This window comes from Colletotrichum abscissum (genome assembly GCF_030869225.1).
Source record: "Colletotrichum abscissum strain IMI 504890 chromosome Unknown Scaffold_6.1, whole genome shotgun sequence".
NCBI classification, from domain to species: Eukaryota; Fungi; Ascomycota; class Sordariomycetes; order Glomerellales; family Glomerellaceae; genus Colletotrichum; species Colletotrichum abscissum.
Genome location: NW_026850503.1, coordinates 942,438 through 955,430, shown reverse-complemented (window position 1 = coordinate 955,430; position 12,993 = coordinate 942,438). Strand labels below are relative to the sequence as shown.

General features: G+C 55.0%; 4 protein-coding genes across 4 annotated transcripts; 1 reads left to right on the top strand and 3 right to left on the bottom strand.

Annotated features, from left to right (window-relative positions):
- Nucleotides 1–2,715: 2,715 nt before the first annotated feature.
- On the bottom strand, nt 2,716–3,166 carry CABS01_03308 (uncharacterized protein; the record flags this gene model as incomplete). Its single annotated transcript, XM_060536684.1, has 2 exons — nt 2,716–3,023; nt 3,076–3,166. The coding sequence occupies 2 exons, from the start codon at nt 3,164–3,166 to the stop codon at nt 2,716–2,718; spliced, it is 399 nt and encodes a 132-aa protein (XP_060392603.1).
- Nucleotides 3,167–5,489: 2,323 nt separating this feature from the next.
- CABS01_03307 (DASH family cryptochrome) lies at nt 5,490–7,690 on the top strand (the record flags this gene model as incomplete). Its single annotated transcript, XM_060536683.1, has 2 exons — nt 5,490–5,995; nt 6,052–7,690. The coding sequence occupies 2 exons, from the start codon at nt 5,490–5,492 to the stop codon at nt 7,688–7,690; spliced, it is 2,145 nt and encodes a 714-aa protein (XP_060392602.1).
- Nucleotides 7,691–8,806: 1,116 nt separating this feature from the next.
- On the bottom strand, nt 8,807–9,952 carry CABS01_03306 (thioesterase; the record flags this gene model as incomplete). Its single annotated transcript, XM_060536682.1, has 1 exon — nt 8,807–9,952. The coding sequence occupies one exon, from the start codon at nt 9,950–9,952 to the stop codon at nt 8,807–8,809; it is 1,146 nt and encodes a 381-aa protein (XP_060392601.1).
- A 699-nt stretch (nt 9,953–10,651) lies between these two features.
- CABS01_03305 (squalene/phytoene synthase) lies at nt 10,652–12,539 on the bottom strand (the record flags this gene model as incomplete). Its single annotated transcript, XM_060536681.1, has 3 exons — nt 10,652–11,465; nt 11,536–12,459; nt 12,517–12,539. The coding sequence occupies 3 exons, from the start codon at nt 12,537–12,539 to the stop codon at nt 10,652–10,654; spliced, it is 1,761 nt and encodes a 586-aa protein (XP_060392600.1).
- Between the last annotated feature and the right edge of the window lie 454 nt (nt 12,540–12,993).

The following is a 12,993-nucleotide window of genomic DNA, read 5'->3' as shown; positions in this document are numbered from 1 at the left end:
CTGCGCGGAGAATTCCTATGTTGCAGCGTGGCCCCCGACTGTAATCCATCGTGCCATCAGAGCTCTTCCATGGAATCGATGGGCATTTTTCAGCATCGGCCTGGTACATACGCCCCGTGGCCTGGTCGAGCTGACACGGTGATATCAACAACTGCGCAAGGAAAAGATCGCTCGACTATAACTGCCTGCCAGTAGTCAGAAAAGACGTCTGGATGATGGCACACTCGCTCATCGAGATTGCCTAGACTTTTCAAACGTAGAGCAGCCACATGGCGATCCGGAAATAGCAGGCAAATGCTATGGGTATTCATGATATCGCACTTGATTGGCATCGGCTATAAACATGACGGATGCATTGCCTAGGCTCCAGAGACCTGGTTCGGAGGTAATTGAAACTGATGATGCCAGAGGACGGTTGGGCGATGATCGTCGGGGACGATCCTTCTCCTTATTTTCTTTTCTTTTTCCGGACATGCACATCTGGGGCCCAGGCCCATCATCGAACGTTCAGTCGTATCAGGCTGGTTAATCAGATTACCTAGAATGAATGGGAGGCAGAAGGCAGAGAGCAATCTCTTAGAAAAACCGCGAATAGCGAATGCGCATGCATTTATCGATTCGAAGAGGTGGAGAGGGGTAGGTGAGGATTACCGCAATTCTAGCCGCCGCACCCCAGACATGATGATAAACCAGTGTCTGAGCTTGAAATATGTTCATTAGCTTGGGAAATGTTCTATAGCTAATCTTACCAAGCTGGCGAGGCACCGTGAACGCATTCAATGTCGACAGAAAATTGAAAGTTGAAGTCTACCAGACAATGTGCGGGTGAACGGAGGCTAGAATCTGAGCTAATGACGCGTAGGAGAGTCGGTCACGGTCGAGACTTCTTCTGCCAACCTGTTCGCATGCCAGGCACGGACGAGTCCTTGCAGCGGCGTTAAGTCTAAGACCTGCAGACAGGGATAGGTAAGTAAGCACGCGATAGGTGAAAACATTCAGGCTCTCGAAATCGCTGTAGCGCGGCGAGCACGCAGTGACGTGCGTGGCATGGAGAACTTGAAGTCTGGAATGAAAGTCGTTGTCGTTGGGAAATGTGAGACAATGATATTTCCTAGGTCGGCTTCGCAACCCCAATCCGGATGTCGATGAAATGTGGGACGGGAAGTCCGAGTCCGGTACCTCGCCCGGGTGTCACCGGGGATAGGCGGGCCTAGAATTTCGGCGCGGGAATGAGACCTCGTTCGACAAGCTGCGGCCCGGCAGAGTAATATCGGTCGGAAGAATTCGATGGTTAAGACTGCCCTACGACATCTGCATCGACGGCATGGCATAGGTGTCATGTTCTGTGAGCAAGCAGCGAGATGCACAGAGCCGATTCGACATCGGCTTCCTTCGCAAAGGCAATTCCTTCCTCAGAGTCTAGGCCCCTCGTGTAGCATTTGGTGTTGAGTGTGGGTTTCCGATACCAGCCTTGCCGCTACTCATTTGCATCGCGAGGCATGCTGTAGCGCGCCCCTTGTCGCATTCAAAGTTCTGGAAGAAGAAACGACATCCACGTTGTCAAAAAGTGAAACCCGCGACTGCAGTGCAACAGCAGGTGTTCGCAGGTGACGGCGGGGCGCCGTTTGCTTCAGAGCCAAGCACTAAGCCAACGCACGTTTTGTGGTGTGGAAATCTCCGACACGATTGCCAGTTCAGGATCAAGGGCCTAGAATGGGAGCACAAATCGGTGCCGTCGGAAAAGCCGTAACCAAGCAGAGCGTGGCATTTCTACCACAGGGCCACCAACGCAGATACCCGGTCCGATCCATCAGTATGGCTCTCTGAGCATCGAACCCGCAGATCGAGGGTTGGCGCGGACGGCCGTCATTGGCTAAGTAATCTGGGGGGTTTCGGCGCAGCACTGACTGCCAGGCTGAGGAAGCGCGGTTGGCTTGTCACTGTCCATCACAATTACTCTCCGTTTGCCAGAACTTGAACAAACTTGCAACTTCCTGGAGCTGTGATGCCGGGCGGCCAAGCTCTGAACGCAGATCGAGTTGAAGGGAGTCGTCGCCCTGGCCAGGGGTTCAAGTTCCGGCACCTAGTTGTGTATCAGCCCCGGACCATTTCATTGGAAGTAATATGTGAACAAGGCAAGGCAATTTTAGCCTTTGGCGCACGCGGGAGCAGAGGCCGGTTACCGCCGCTTGAGAGCTATCGCGAAGTGCGGCTTTCTAGCAGATGAGTTTTGGAACCTCCCTCGGAAAATGGTTAACTTTCTTTTTCCTCTTATGACTCGACTTGACCACGGCCAGCGTTATGCAACCCAGATGGCGTATCTATACGCTCAATGATACAAGTAGCGGGTTGGGAACGATGTGCACCTTGACGAACAAGCGAAGAGTCTTGTCAGAACGCATGATACGCCAGCGAGTTTTAGCTCAGAAAATACTGGAGCTGGCACCCTGGTTCAGCTGGAGGTTGGTGTGATGTTGACGAATAACAGTCCATCTTCGAGGTCTTGGAGCTTGTCGAAACAGGGTGCCCAGCTGCATATTCATTCAGCTGAGCGACTCAAAGTAGGCTTGAAAGTATCAACCAACAATCTGTCTCTTTTGTTTTTGGCTCTCTGGAGGGAGGAAGGGAGGGGCGTAGGGTAGGCAAATACCAAAGCTTCCAAATAAGTTGTGCGCGAAATAAGTGCCGCGCAGACTGCAGTGTTGATACCGTGAGTTAAAGCGGAGACTGACTCGATAGCGTCCATGAAGGCGCTGAAGCTTGCGAAGAGTCGGGAGTCTGGAGCCTGGAGGCTCTGCTCTCGTACCGAGCTGTCATTCCCAATCCATCAATGGATCGGCCGAGTGGCTGTGGCGTGTAATGGGCGTGTGTCCGTAGTAGGGGGCGGCGGCGGCGATGGCGGACGGCACCAGAGCCAAAGACAGAGTCTGGGAACAAAGCGGGAACGTTTAGTGGTGTCCGATGATTCATCATATTCCCAGGTAGAAGCCGCAATCCGCACCGAGCTCCAAGATCATTGCGACCTGCATTGACAGGCAGGGAGGTGGATTGCAGATGGGTTTGCGCTCTGCCCGCGATGCTCGGTTGCTACAGCTTGACACACGACGATGGCATCGATCGGGTGGTTCTTCTTTTTGCTGATGGAGTCCGATGGATCAGGGAACATCGTGGTTGGGAATCTGCGTCGGCGAACACAGCGAGATGGTCAAGGGTGTTGAATTTGGTAAGCTCTTTCGGCAGCCTTGACGGTGCATTCCCATGCAGTGCCATGCCAGGGGCGATGCAGCTGGGAGTTCTGGGACTCGGGAGTATTCGTATCCCATTGCTGTCCAAGGCAAAGCAGAATTCGATGAATCAGAGATGTGACAAAGGCGAGCAGCAGGAATATCCGTAGGAACGCGAGGTAAGCAAGTGAGGTGTGAGGTGTGAGGTGACTGGGAGTGCTGGGAGTGCTGGGCTTGTCGGTGGCCTGAGGGTTGTGTGGTCCCCTGGTAGGGCAGCATATACGTACCGACAAAGTAAGGTACGTAGAGGTGGTCTCCACTAAAACTAGTCCCATGGATCCGTCCGGGTGGACTCGATCTCTGGAACCCCGGACTTTATCTCTGCATCAGAAGTACCTCTCGATCTCGGTGCACTGCTATCCATCTTTCCCATGTCCTCACCATCGCCATGCAATCCTGCGGCCCTTTCTCCTCGCTCCTTGCTATGTGCCGGCACCAGCGCACTCCCCGTGCCACGTCTCAGCCTTTTCAACCATGGAAATTGCCTCCCATCCTTACGCAATATGTGTGAACTGTCAGATTCTAGGTATCTTATCACTTCTGTCTATGGTCGGGGAGTCGCGGAGTTGACCCCGGCAACCACCAAGGCTGTCCTCCTTGCCTCATTCAGAATCGGCCGACAGGCAAGAACACCCTTCCAGTTCGCAGACAAATGTACCAATTCCTGTCGAGGCTCTCCTGTCTCTTGGATATGCATGGCAAATCCAAATCTGGCGGCCACCCGAACAGACTGGGAAGGGGGGTGGCCGGGGGGGCCCAGACTCGGAGGGATCATGAAATTTCAGGGTCCAATGTGACTTAGTCTGTCTGCTTGCCAGTCGAGGAGGAGAACATTGAGAGGAGGCGTCATGACTACTCTAAGCCATCGGCGGTTTGTCCGTGCAAACTGATTGGACCTTTTACCATTCTCTTTTTCCGACGACGTCCATTCCATCCATGTCTTCTTTACGTACCTGACTGCGTACAACCTGTCGTCCTTCAGTCTGTTCGATATTACTTCATCTATCTTGCTGGATCAAATTTCGGGATAACAGTAACTATCCTACGGTCAAGTCTATCATCAACTTTCTTCCTTCTAGCACGCGGTGCCTATCTCACTGCATAGTACTCCACCCCTTTAGCGAGCTTGCGTCGTGAACCTTCCGGGTTCAGCTCAGTTGGGACGGTGGCTCGACCCTGCATTGTGTCCCAGTGTTCATCAAGAACTGCGTAAACGACTCTCTGCAGTGCTCCGGCCAGCTTGAACTCCCAAGTAAAACGCCCCGGGATTTTGTTGCTCAACTGGACAAAAAACTCTGCCCTTCTTACCCGAACCAGAGGCGGCTCCGTTCCTGTTCCTCCTTTGTTATTACAAAGAGACAGATCGTCCTTCCCCCTTCTCTCTTTCTGGCCACTCCATACTCTTACTTTACTTTCCCATTTCACTCCCGATCGTCTAACCTAAAAGTCGATGCCGTAGCTCTCTTGCAGCCTCATCATCCGACCACCCTACCATCGCATCGCGGCAGGACCCCTGGACTAGCGGCTGCTGCGTCATTCTCTCTTCGGCCCCGACCTAACCTCATCTTCCCTTCCACTCCCAGGCCCCCCCCCCCCCCCCCCCCCCCCCCCCCCCCCCCCCCCCCCCCCCCCCCCCCCCCCCCCCCCCTCCCTCCCCCCCCCCCCCCCCCCCCCCCCCCCCCCCCCCCCCCCCCCCCCCCCCCCCCGCCCCCCCCCCCCCCCCCTTCTCTCGAGAGACCCAGACCCCAAGGTTTCTCCTAGCTTGTTCCTTGCCCTAAGGGGAACCCTGTCTCCCGCTCCTCGCCTACCCTTCCCTTCCAGTCAACCTCCCCCTTCTACCTACTACCTCTTTGCAACTCGCCCGCAAATCATCTTTGCACTTTCTGTGGCGACTCCAAGACTAGTCTCTTTCCCAGCTGGTCGGGAGCTAAAGCAGATCTAACGGCTTCTCTTACGCCATGACTTTGGTTTAGACTCCTAACAACGCAAACTTGTCTTAACCCACTCCCTCCCTCTCAAGAACTTCCATTTGAGGCACTGTCTCCTGATCTCTATCTTGCCAACGAACCTTGGTCTCAACACAAACGAACACTCCATCAAATTACAAAGACAACACCAGTGTCTATCTGACACTGCAACGAAAGAACTCGACTTTCCTATCCCGGCTTTTACTAGAAAGCAATACCCGACGAGCATCTATCTACGATGGCGGCGTCCAATATCCTCATTTACCTGCTCCGGCACGATCTTCGCATTGCGGATAATCCTATTCTTCACCATCTCGTAACCGCGTCTGACCACGGATTCACACATGTTCTCCCTGTCTACGTATTCCCAGCACACCAGATCGAGATTTCCGGCCTCTTACGCGAAGGAAGCAAGTCCCCTTACCCAGAAGCTCGCAGCGAGATTGGCAAGTTCTGGCGGTGTGGACCTCATCGAACAAAGTTCATTGCTCAGTCTGTTTGGAATGTCAAGGAATCCCTCGAAGGCGTAGGAAGTGGCCTGGCTTTACGCGCAGGCAGGTTCGGTGATGTCGTTGGCGACCTTCTTCAAGGATTCGCAGACAAACGCCAAAAGGTTGGAGCGGTCTGGATGGTCGAGGAAGAAGCTATTGAAGAGAAGAAGGATGAGAAGGCAGTGGCCAAAGCCTGCGAGAAGCACGGTGTTGAATTCAAAACCTGGCTGGACGAGAAATACTTTATTGACGAGTAAGTGTATTCCGCTTGACAAGAAATTACGATCCTAACGATTCTCTCTTCAACAGCCGCGACCTCGGCTTCAAAACCCCCAGCGACCTCGCAGACGTTTTCACAGCCTTCAGAAAGACCCAAGAGCCGCTCCGCGAGAAACCGAGACCCACGCTGGCTCGCCCTGCAAAGGGTTCCCTTCCACCTTTTCCTGAGCACTCCGCTATCCCTCCCCAGCAAGCACCGTTCCAGATCCCATCCACCTACGATGCCCTGGAGTCTGGTCTTCTTACGCCCTTGAAGTGTCCCTTCGATCAAGAGCCAAAGTTTCCAGAGAAGGCGACTTCAGTTCATCCGTTCAGCGGTGGCGAGGATGTCGGAATTGAGCGTTTGGATCACCTTGTCAAGTCAGGCGCCATGTCTAGCTACAAGGACACTCGTAACGGCCTGCTCGGAGTCGACTTCAGCACCAAACTTTCAGCTTACCTATCACTGGGATGCTTGACGGGACGCCAGATCCATGAGGCTCTGGTCAAGTTTGAAGACGGACAGGATGCCAAGTTCAAAGATACGCCAGGTTACGGGAAGGGGGAAAATGACGGAACCAAGGCTGTGCGATTCGAACTTCTATGGCGTGACTACATGCGTCTTTGCACGAAGAAGTTTAGAGGACAGCTTTTCCGCGTCACTGGCTTCAAGGCCGACAAGACACCTAAGTGGAAGTCTGCGGACCCTAAGCACGTGGTTTCGGACGACAACCTCGGTGCTTCGCCGGACGAGATCCAAAAGACCCTGAACAGGTTCCTTGAGGGAAACACCGGCATGGGGTTGATTGATGCTTCGCAACGCGAGCTGTACCACACTGGCTACACATCCAACAGAGCTCGTCAAAACGTGGCTTCCTTCTTAACCAAGCATCTCGGTATCGACTGGCGGTACGGAGCCGAATGGTACGAGTATCTTCTTGTCGACTACGACGTCAGCTCGAACTGGTCCAACTGGCAGTATGTTGCTGGCGTCGGCAATGACCCTCGTGGTGACAACAGGATCTTCAATCCTGTTAAGCAAGCTTTCGACTATGACAAAGACGGAGAGTACGTCAAGGCTTGGGTTGTTGAAACTCGAAAGGTTGGAAAGCTGGAGAATGTGTTCCAACTCTGGACTACACCGGCAGATGAGCTCGAACGTCTCGGTTTGAATAAGAATGTCATGGTTACAGACCCCATTAAGAAGATTGATTTCTCGGTGGAAGGGAAACCAAAGACTGGCAGGAGGCAGTATAACAATCGCCGAAGGGGTCGAGGCAATTCCCATCAGAGTAACGGGTCTAACGGTGGGCCATCACGAGGACCTCCACCAGGATCAGGAAGCTCTAACGGAGGCTACGGTCACTCGAATGGTGCTTCAGACCAAGGTTCGACAAGCCACTCTTCATCTAGGTCGCCACCCAATGGCCCCCAGGGATACCGTACCAACAGAGGAAATGGCGGGTTCCGTGGCGATTCCCGCGGTGGTTATCGTGGCGGACGGGGTGGCCGAGGTGGAGGTGACGGCAGCAGCGGCGGAAGTGGAGGAGGTTACCGAGGGGGTCGTGGATCGTTTGGAGGTGGCAGGGGAGGAGGTTTCAACACCTACCACATTGCCAACATGTACCCCTTGGCAAACAATCAGCCGCGGCCACAGTGGACAACAGCGGCGTCTTTACAACAGTCGTAGGTCCTCTGTAGGTGCAGGAGGAGGGTTCGCGGCAGAGATGGGGAGCGGTATTGGCAACTTGACCCTCATCGCTGCCGATCGTTGCCCATCATTGCCCGTCGCCGCTCACCATTGCCTAGAAACCGACACTGACCTTATGTTCACCAACATGCTAGTATCTCTGGCAGGTGTGTTACGGTTATGAAATAACAACCGACCACGTTGATACACGCTGGGTGTGGAGCACGAACGACGCAGAGATGGTTCATGCTTTGGTATAGCGCGGTGCGGGGTGCAATATGTCTTGGTAGCGGTGTTTCCAGAGAACTTTATGGCATTCTTCAACGACGGATGAGACCGGAGTGTTGTAGTAGAGTGTGAAGCAGTTTGATTGCGCAGTGGAAAGCCTTACCAACACTCGCAATGGCGGACCTTTACAGGTAGTGTATATTACGCACGTACGAATCGTGCATAGCGCTTTCTTACTTATGTATAAACTAGTATGTTGAACCACTACGTTCCAGTGCAATCTCGCGGGTTGGGTTTGTCACCTAATTAACAAACGCACTACGTGCACCTACTACTTGTAAGGTGATCAAGGCTTGTTGGAATTCAAGATTTATACCTGGCCAAGTATTACTACGTCTGATCACAATACGGAAGTTGACGCGGCCTTGTCTATTTGAGGTCAACTCGACTAATTCCCTGGAAGATCAGGGCCAAAAGAATCCGACCATATATCAAGTACCTACGTGATGTCCTCAGTGAACGGGACACTGCGTAGGCGAATCAAAGCCTCGCGATGTTGATCTTTGTGAAAGTGTCAGGTGGTGGGTGATAGAGGACGTTGGAATGATGGGTCTGGTATGTTGAACTGATTTTGAGGTATCACGAGTTTTGTCTATTTTGCTTCTTTTCTTGAGTTCCACATCTATCGATACATATTACTTTTCAGTAACTTCCGGCTCCCACCTTTGATTCGCCTCAGCTTCAAGGCCAGAGGCAACTGAGATGGCTGATATCCCTTTTGCAACGCCACTGAATGCACGTTGACATACTTTTACCCCCTTTTCATATCCTCCTCCTCTTCAAACAGCAAACTCTACATTTGACAAAACCTTCCCTCCCCCCCCAAGCTTAGAACCTCCCACCAAGAGGCTGCACCTCAATCCCCTTGGGCACCACAAAAAGCCCCTTGGCCTCAACGACAGTAGCACCATCCGGATCCTCCATCCGCCCAATAATCCACAGCTTGCGATCCGTCTTATCCTCCTCGTCGGGCCTCTCCTTCTGCCACTCCGGCAGCGCCTTACCCACGCGAACGATATACAGCATCCCGGGCGTCACAGGCACCTTGAAGTCCATTGCCAGCTTGGCCGTGACGGCCGTGTTGGCCGTGAAATTGAGCGCCGCGAGCCGACCCATGGCCTCGTCCATGATGGTAGACAACATCCCGCCGTGCACGACGGACGGCCACCCGGACGTCCCCTGTCCGAACATGATGGCGAGGATGAGTTCGCCCGTGTACTTGTGCCGAAACACAATGTTGACCAGGCCCAGGCCGTTGGGGTTATTCAGTGCCGGGCCAGCGCAGAGGTGGTGCGCCGTTCGCTCGGGGGAGAAGTCGCGGTAGGGTTCCCAGTTTTCCCAGTCCGAGGTCGGGAGCTGGGGGATCGGGTTCCCCGCGGCGCCGGGGTCGGTGTTGGGCGGCATGCGGGGGACGAGGGACTGGAGGATGGGGTAGTCTTCGATGGCTTGGAAGGTGGCGTGGGCGCGGAAGAGGGGGATCTGGTGCTCGTCTGCCTCGACGGGCGGGTAGAGGAAGGGGGCCGTGAAGCGGATGGTTGCGATTTGGTCGTCGGTGAGCTTGTAGCCTAGGGCGAAGAAGAAGAGGGCCCAGAGGGCGCGGCGGAGGAGGATTGAGCGGCGGGAAGGGCCGGCGGCGGAGGGGACTGCTACGACGGCAGGTGAGCCAGGAGGGCCGCCGGGAATGCCTCCTACTCCTCCCGGTAGTGTTGACGGTGGTGTCGTCGAGAGGAGGGCTGTGATTTGTGCTGGGGTGAGGTGGGACAGGTTCGAGAGGGCGGCGTTGGCGGCGGCTTGCTGTTGTTGGGTTTGGAGAGGGGATTGCGCGATGGGAGGCGGCGGCGGCGGCGGCGGGCGCTGGGCTTGGAGGCGGGAGGAGGGCGTGGATGTGAAGGGTCGGAGGAAGGGTCGCGGCGCGATGCGGTGCGCGGGGACGATGTCCCGGAGGAGACGGCGGGCGGGCGCTCTGGGTATCATTTTGAGAGGCTTATCTGTCGAAGTTCTACGAAAAGGCGCATGTGATTTGATGTAGTGGAAGTGAGCTCTTCGAGCGACCGGCTCAATTGGGTTGGAAACGTGCTGGCTCTTGTTCCCCTGGATGGGTCGAGGTGGGTGAAGAGGGAAACTTGGCGATTTGAGCAGTTGTCGATGGAGGCTCTATTTTTGGTGGAGACCTAGCTATCTTCGTTTGGGTCCCTGGTTTCTCGGTAAGTCTTCACAGCGACTCGGTAAGCCGGCCGAATTTCGGTGAAGGAGCTTGGGCCAGATGTCCGGACCACAGGCCACGCACGGATCCTCGCTTACATAGCTCCCTGGAGGCTCGAGCAATCTGGATGGACCACGGAGCTTGACGTGATGTCACTGCTACGACGCTTCGATCGGACGGATCGATCTCTGTGGGGAACACGAAACAGTTGCATCTCATCGTGGACCTAGTATCGAAGAAAGCGGCGTGGAAACGCGCCTTTTGCATCCTGGGTCACGTCTATGTCATACTGCTACCACTCCTATGGACGCCATGCTGTCTATTCGTGATGCCTTTATCAACGCCATCAAAAGGGCCTGAGTGGGTAGAGGGAAAGAGGAGAAGGAGAGGAGAAACCAAACAAAAGGCCAAACAGATCTAAGACGCGAATGCAAACCCCCCAAAGTCCAGTTCTGGGTGCGGAATCAAATCTAAGCGGTCATGAGTGTGCTCCAAGCAACCCAGATGCGACGCGACTTGGGTACCGTAGCTCGCCCACTCCCGTCCGCTGCAGCGCCGCCGTTGCGCATGAGAACCCGGCCAATTTCCATATAGCTCTCCACGGCGACGACCATGGGGCCGCGCGCTTCCGAGGGAATCCACTTCATGGAGTTCCTCGCCTCCCCGTAGTGGTCAAAGGCCTTTGCGAGGATGCGACGGCGCACATTGCCGGCGCCTTCGCTGTTGGGATTCGCGAGAACATCCTTGGGCGTCAGGCCCTCCTCCTTGAGCCAGGATGTGGGTAAATAGACGCGGCCAATCTTGGCATCTACTGCAATGTCGCGCGCAATGTTGACGAATTGCAGCGCAAGGCCCATCTGGCGCGCTGTGTTGCGGAGGTAGGCTTGCATGTAATCGGGCAGATTGTGCTGGCAGTGACGGAAGACCAACTCGAGACAGGCCTGTCCGACGGTGCTGGCAACGCGGGCAGCGTAGAGCTCGAGATCCTCGGGATCCGTGATCGGGAAGGTGTCCTTGCTGAAGGAGAGATCCATCTCGAACCCCTTGAGGAGCTCGGCGAGGGGTTCGCGGGGTATGAGCGATGAGGGGAGGAGGTCCAGAGCCGAGAGAGCTGATTCTGGAAAGTTTTCGGCAGCGTACTTTGCGGCGAGCGGCGCCGAAGTCGCGTCGGGGTCCTTGTAGAGCAGGCTTAGATGGCGGTCGAGTTTGGAGATCCAGGATGCGGCCTCGTCAGGGGTCTCGGCATCGTCGACAAGATCGTCGGCTAGACGGCAGTAGGAGTAGCTGCGGAGAGGAGCAGTTGGTCAGCGATATAGGGTTACATTTAGGTTTGGGGCGCTGGAACTCTACTTACAGCAGCGTCAGGTCGATCCGTAGGCGGCCTGGGAAGACGGAGCTGGCGAGATGGAAGCTACGACTCTTTCTGGCCAGTCTGGTGACCGCCTGGCGGATGCCCAAGATGCGCTCCATGTCGTACTGAGATGAGGGGAAAACACGAGCTCGAAGCAATGACATGGACAGGGCGTCGGCTGGCTTGTCGAACTTGTCTGGGAATGCATCGCAGACCGCGACGGCCTTGTCAAAGGCTGTCACGCCAAAGACAATGAGCATGTTGGTGACAAGGAAGAAGGTCGCTTCTTCGATTTCGAGGCTGCCGAAAAGCTTTAGTTCAAGCTTTGTGCCACTCTCAATGGCCCAGGTGCCGCGGCCCAAGGCCATCTCATCGACGACCCATAGATAGATGGTGGGCAGTAGGATGGGTAGAGCGGCGCAAGCCAATGGCAGAGCCAAAATGAATTGCGCCGTGATAGTCCAGGTGAGAAGCGCAAAGGAGCACGCCCAAACCAAAATCAGGCCCAGGTAGGTGCCTTCACCCTCCTTGGCGATCAGCCATGCGCCTAAGACGACGCTGCTGAAGAGGGCTAGCTGGCCGAGAGGCTTCGCCGTTTTTATCCATTGCGGGAGCGTGGCGGGGGAGTTCAGGTACTGAGCATGAAGCACAGGCTTGTTGAGGATAATGTAGAGCTGAGCGGTGATGTACGTTTGTATGACGAAGAAGAATAGCTCCTCGATTGGGATGTCATAGAGGGTCGGTCCCAACACTGCGTTTGGGGGATATGTCCAGATGCCGGTTCTGATCAGGTACGAATCCCAGGGAATCGTGGCGGTAAAAGCGATTGTGACGATGAAGAGAGTCCTCACGACATCGAGGCGCGTAAACAGAGGGTATGAGATGAAAGTGAGTAATCCCGCCAAAGGGATGGTGTACTTGACGTGCCTAGCAAGGGATGAGCAAAGTGTTGCTGAAGAAGAGCTCAACGGTGGGATCACTTACACCAGCGCATAGTCGTAACCCATCTTGAGAGGGCTGCAGTTTCTGGAAGCCGTGACAGAATCACGAGAATGAGCAGATTCTCATAGGGTATCGAAAAAATAAGGACACGGGCTCGGCGACGGTGAGGGTTGATAAGAATTGAGGCTTGTCTTGGGGCGGCTCCTGCCAGCGGCGCTCGCCCTGTCTAGAGTCCGTCCGACTCCGAAGCAGGCCAGATTGCAAGCTGTTCCTGCGGCTAGGTTGCACAAAAGAAAAGACGGCACCTTGGGGCGTGTGTGAGAAGCAGGAAAGGTGAGGTGGGATTAGATCGGGCGGGTGTCAGCGCAATTATGACGGAGAGGTTAGCGTCGAGTAAGAAGGTAGGTAAGCGTGGTAGGCAAGTAAGGTGAAGAGAAGGTGAGGTGAGACACCACGTCGGCGTTGCAGCGTTACAACTTGCGCCCTAACCTGCCCTGCTGTTTACTTTATCGCGTCCCT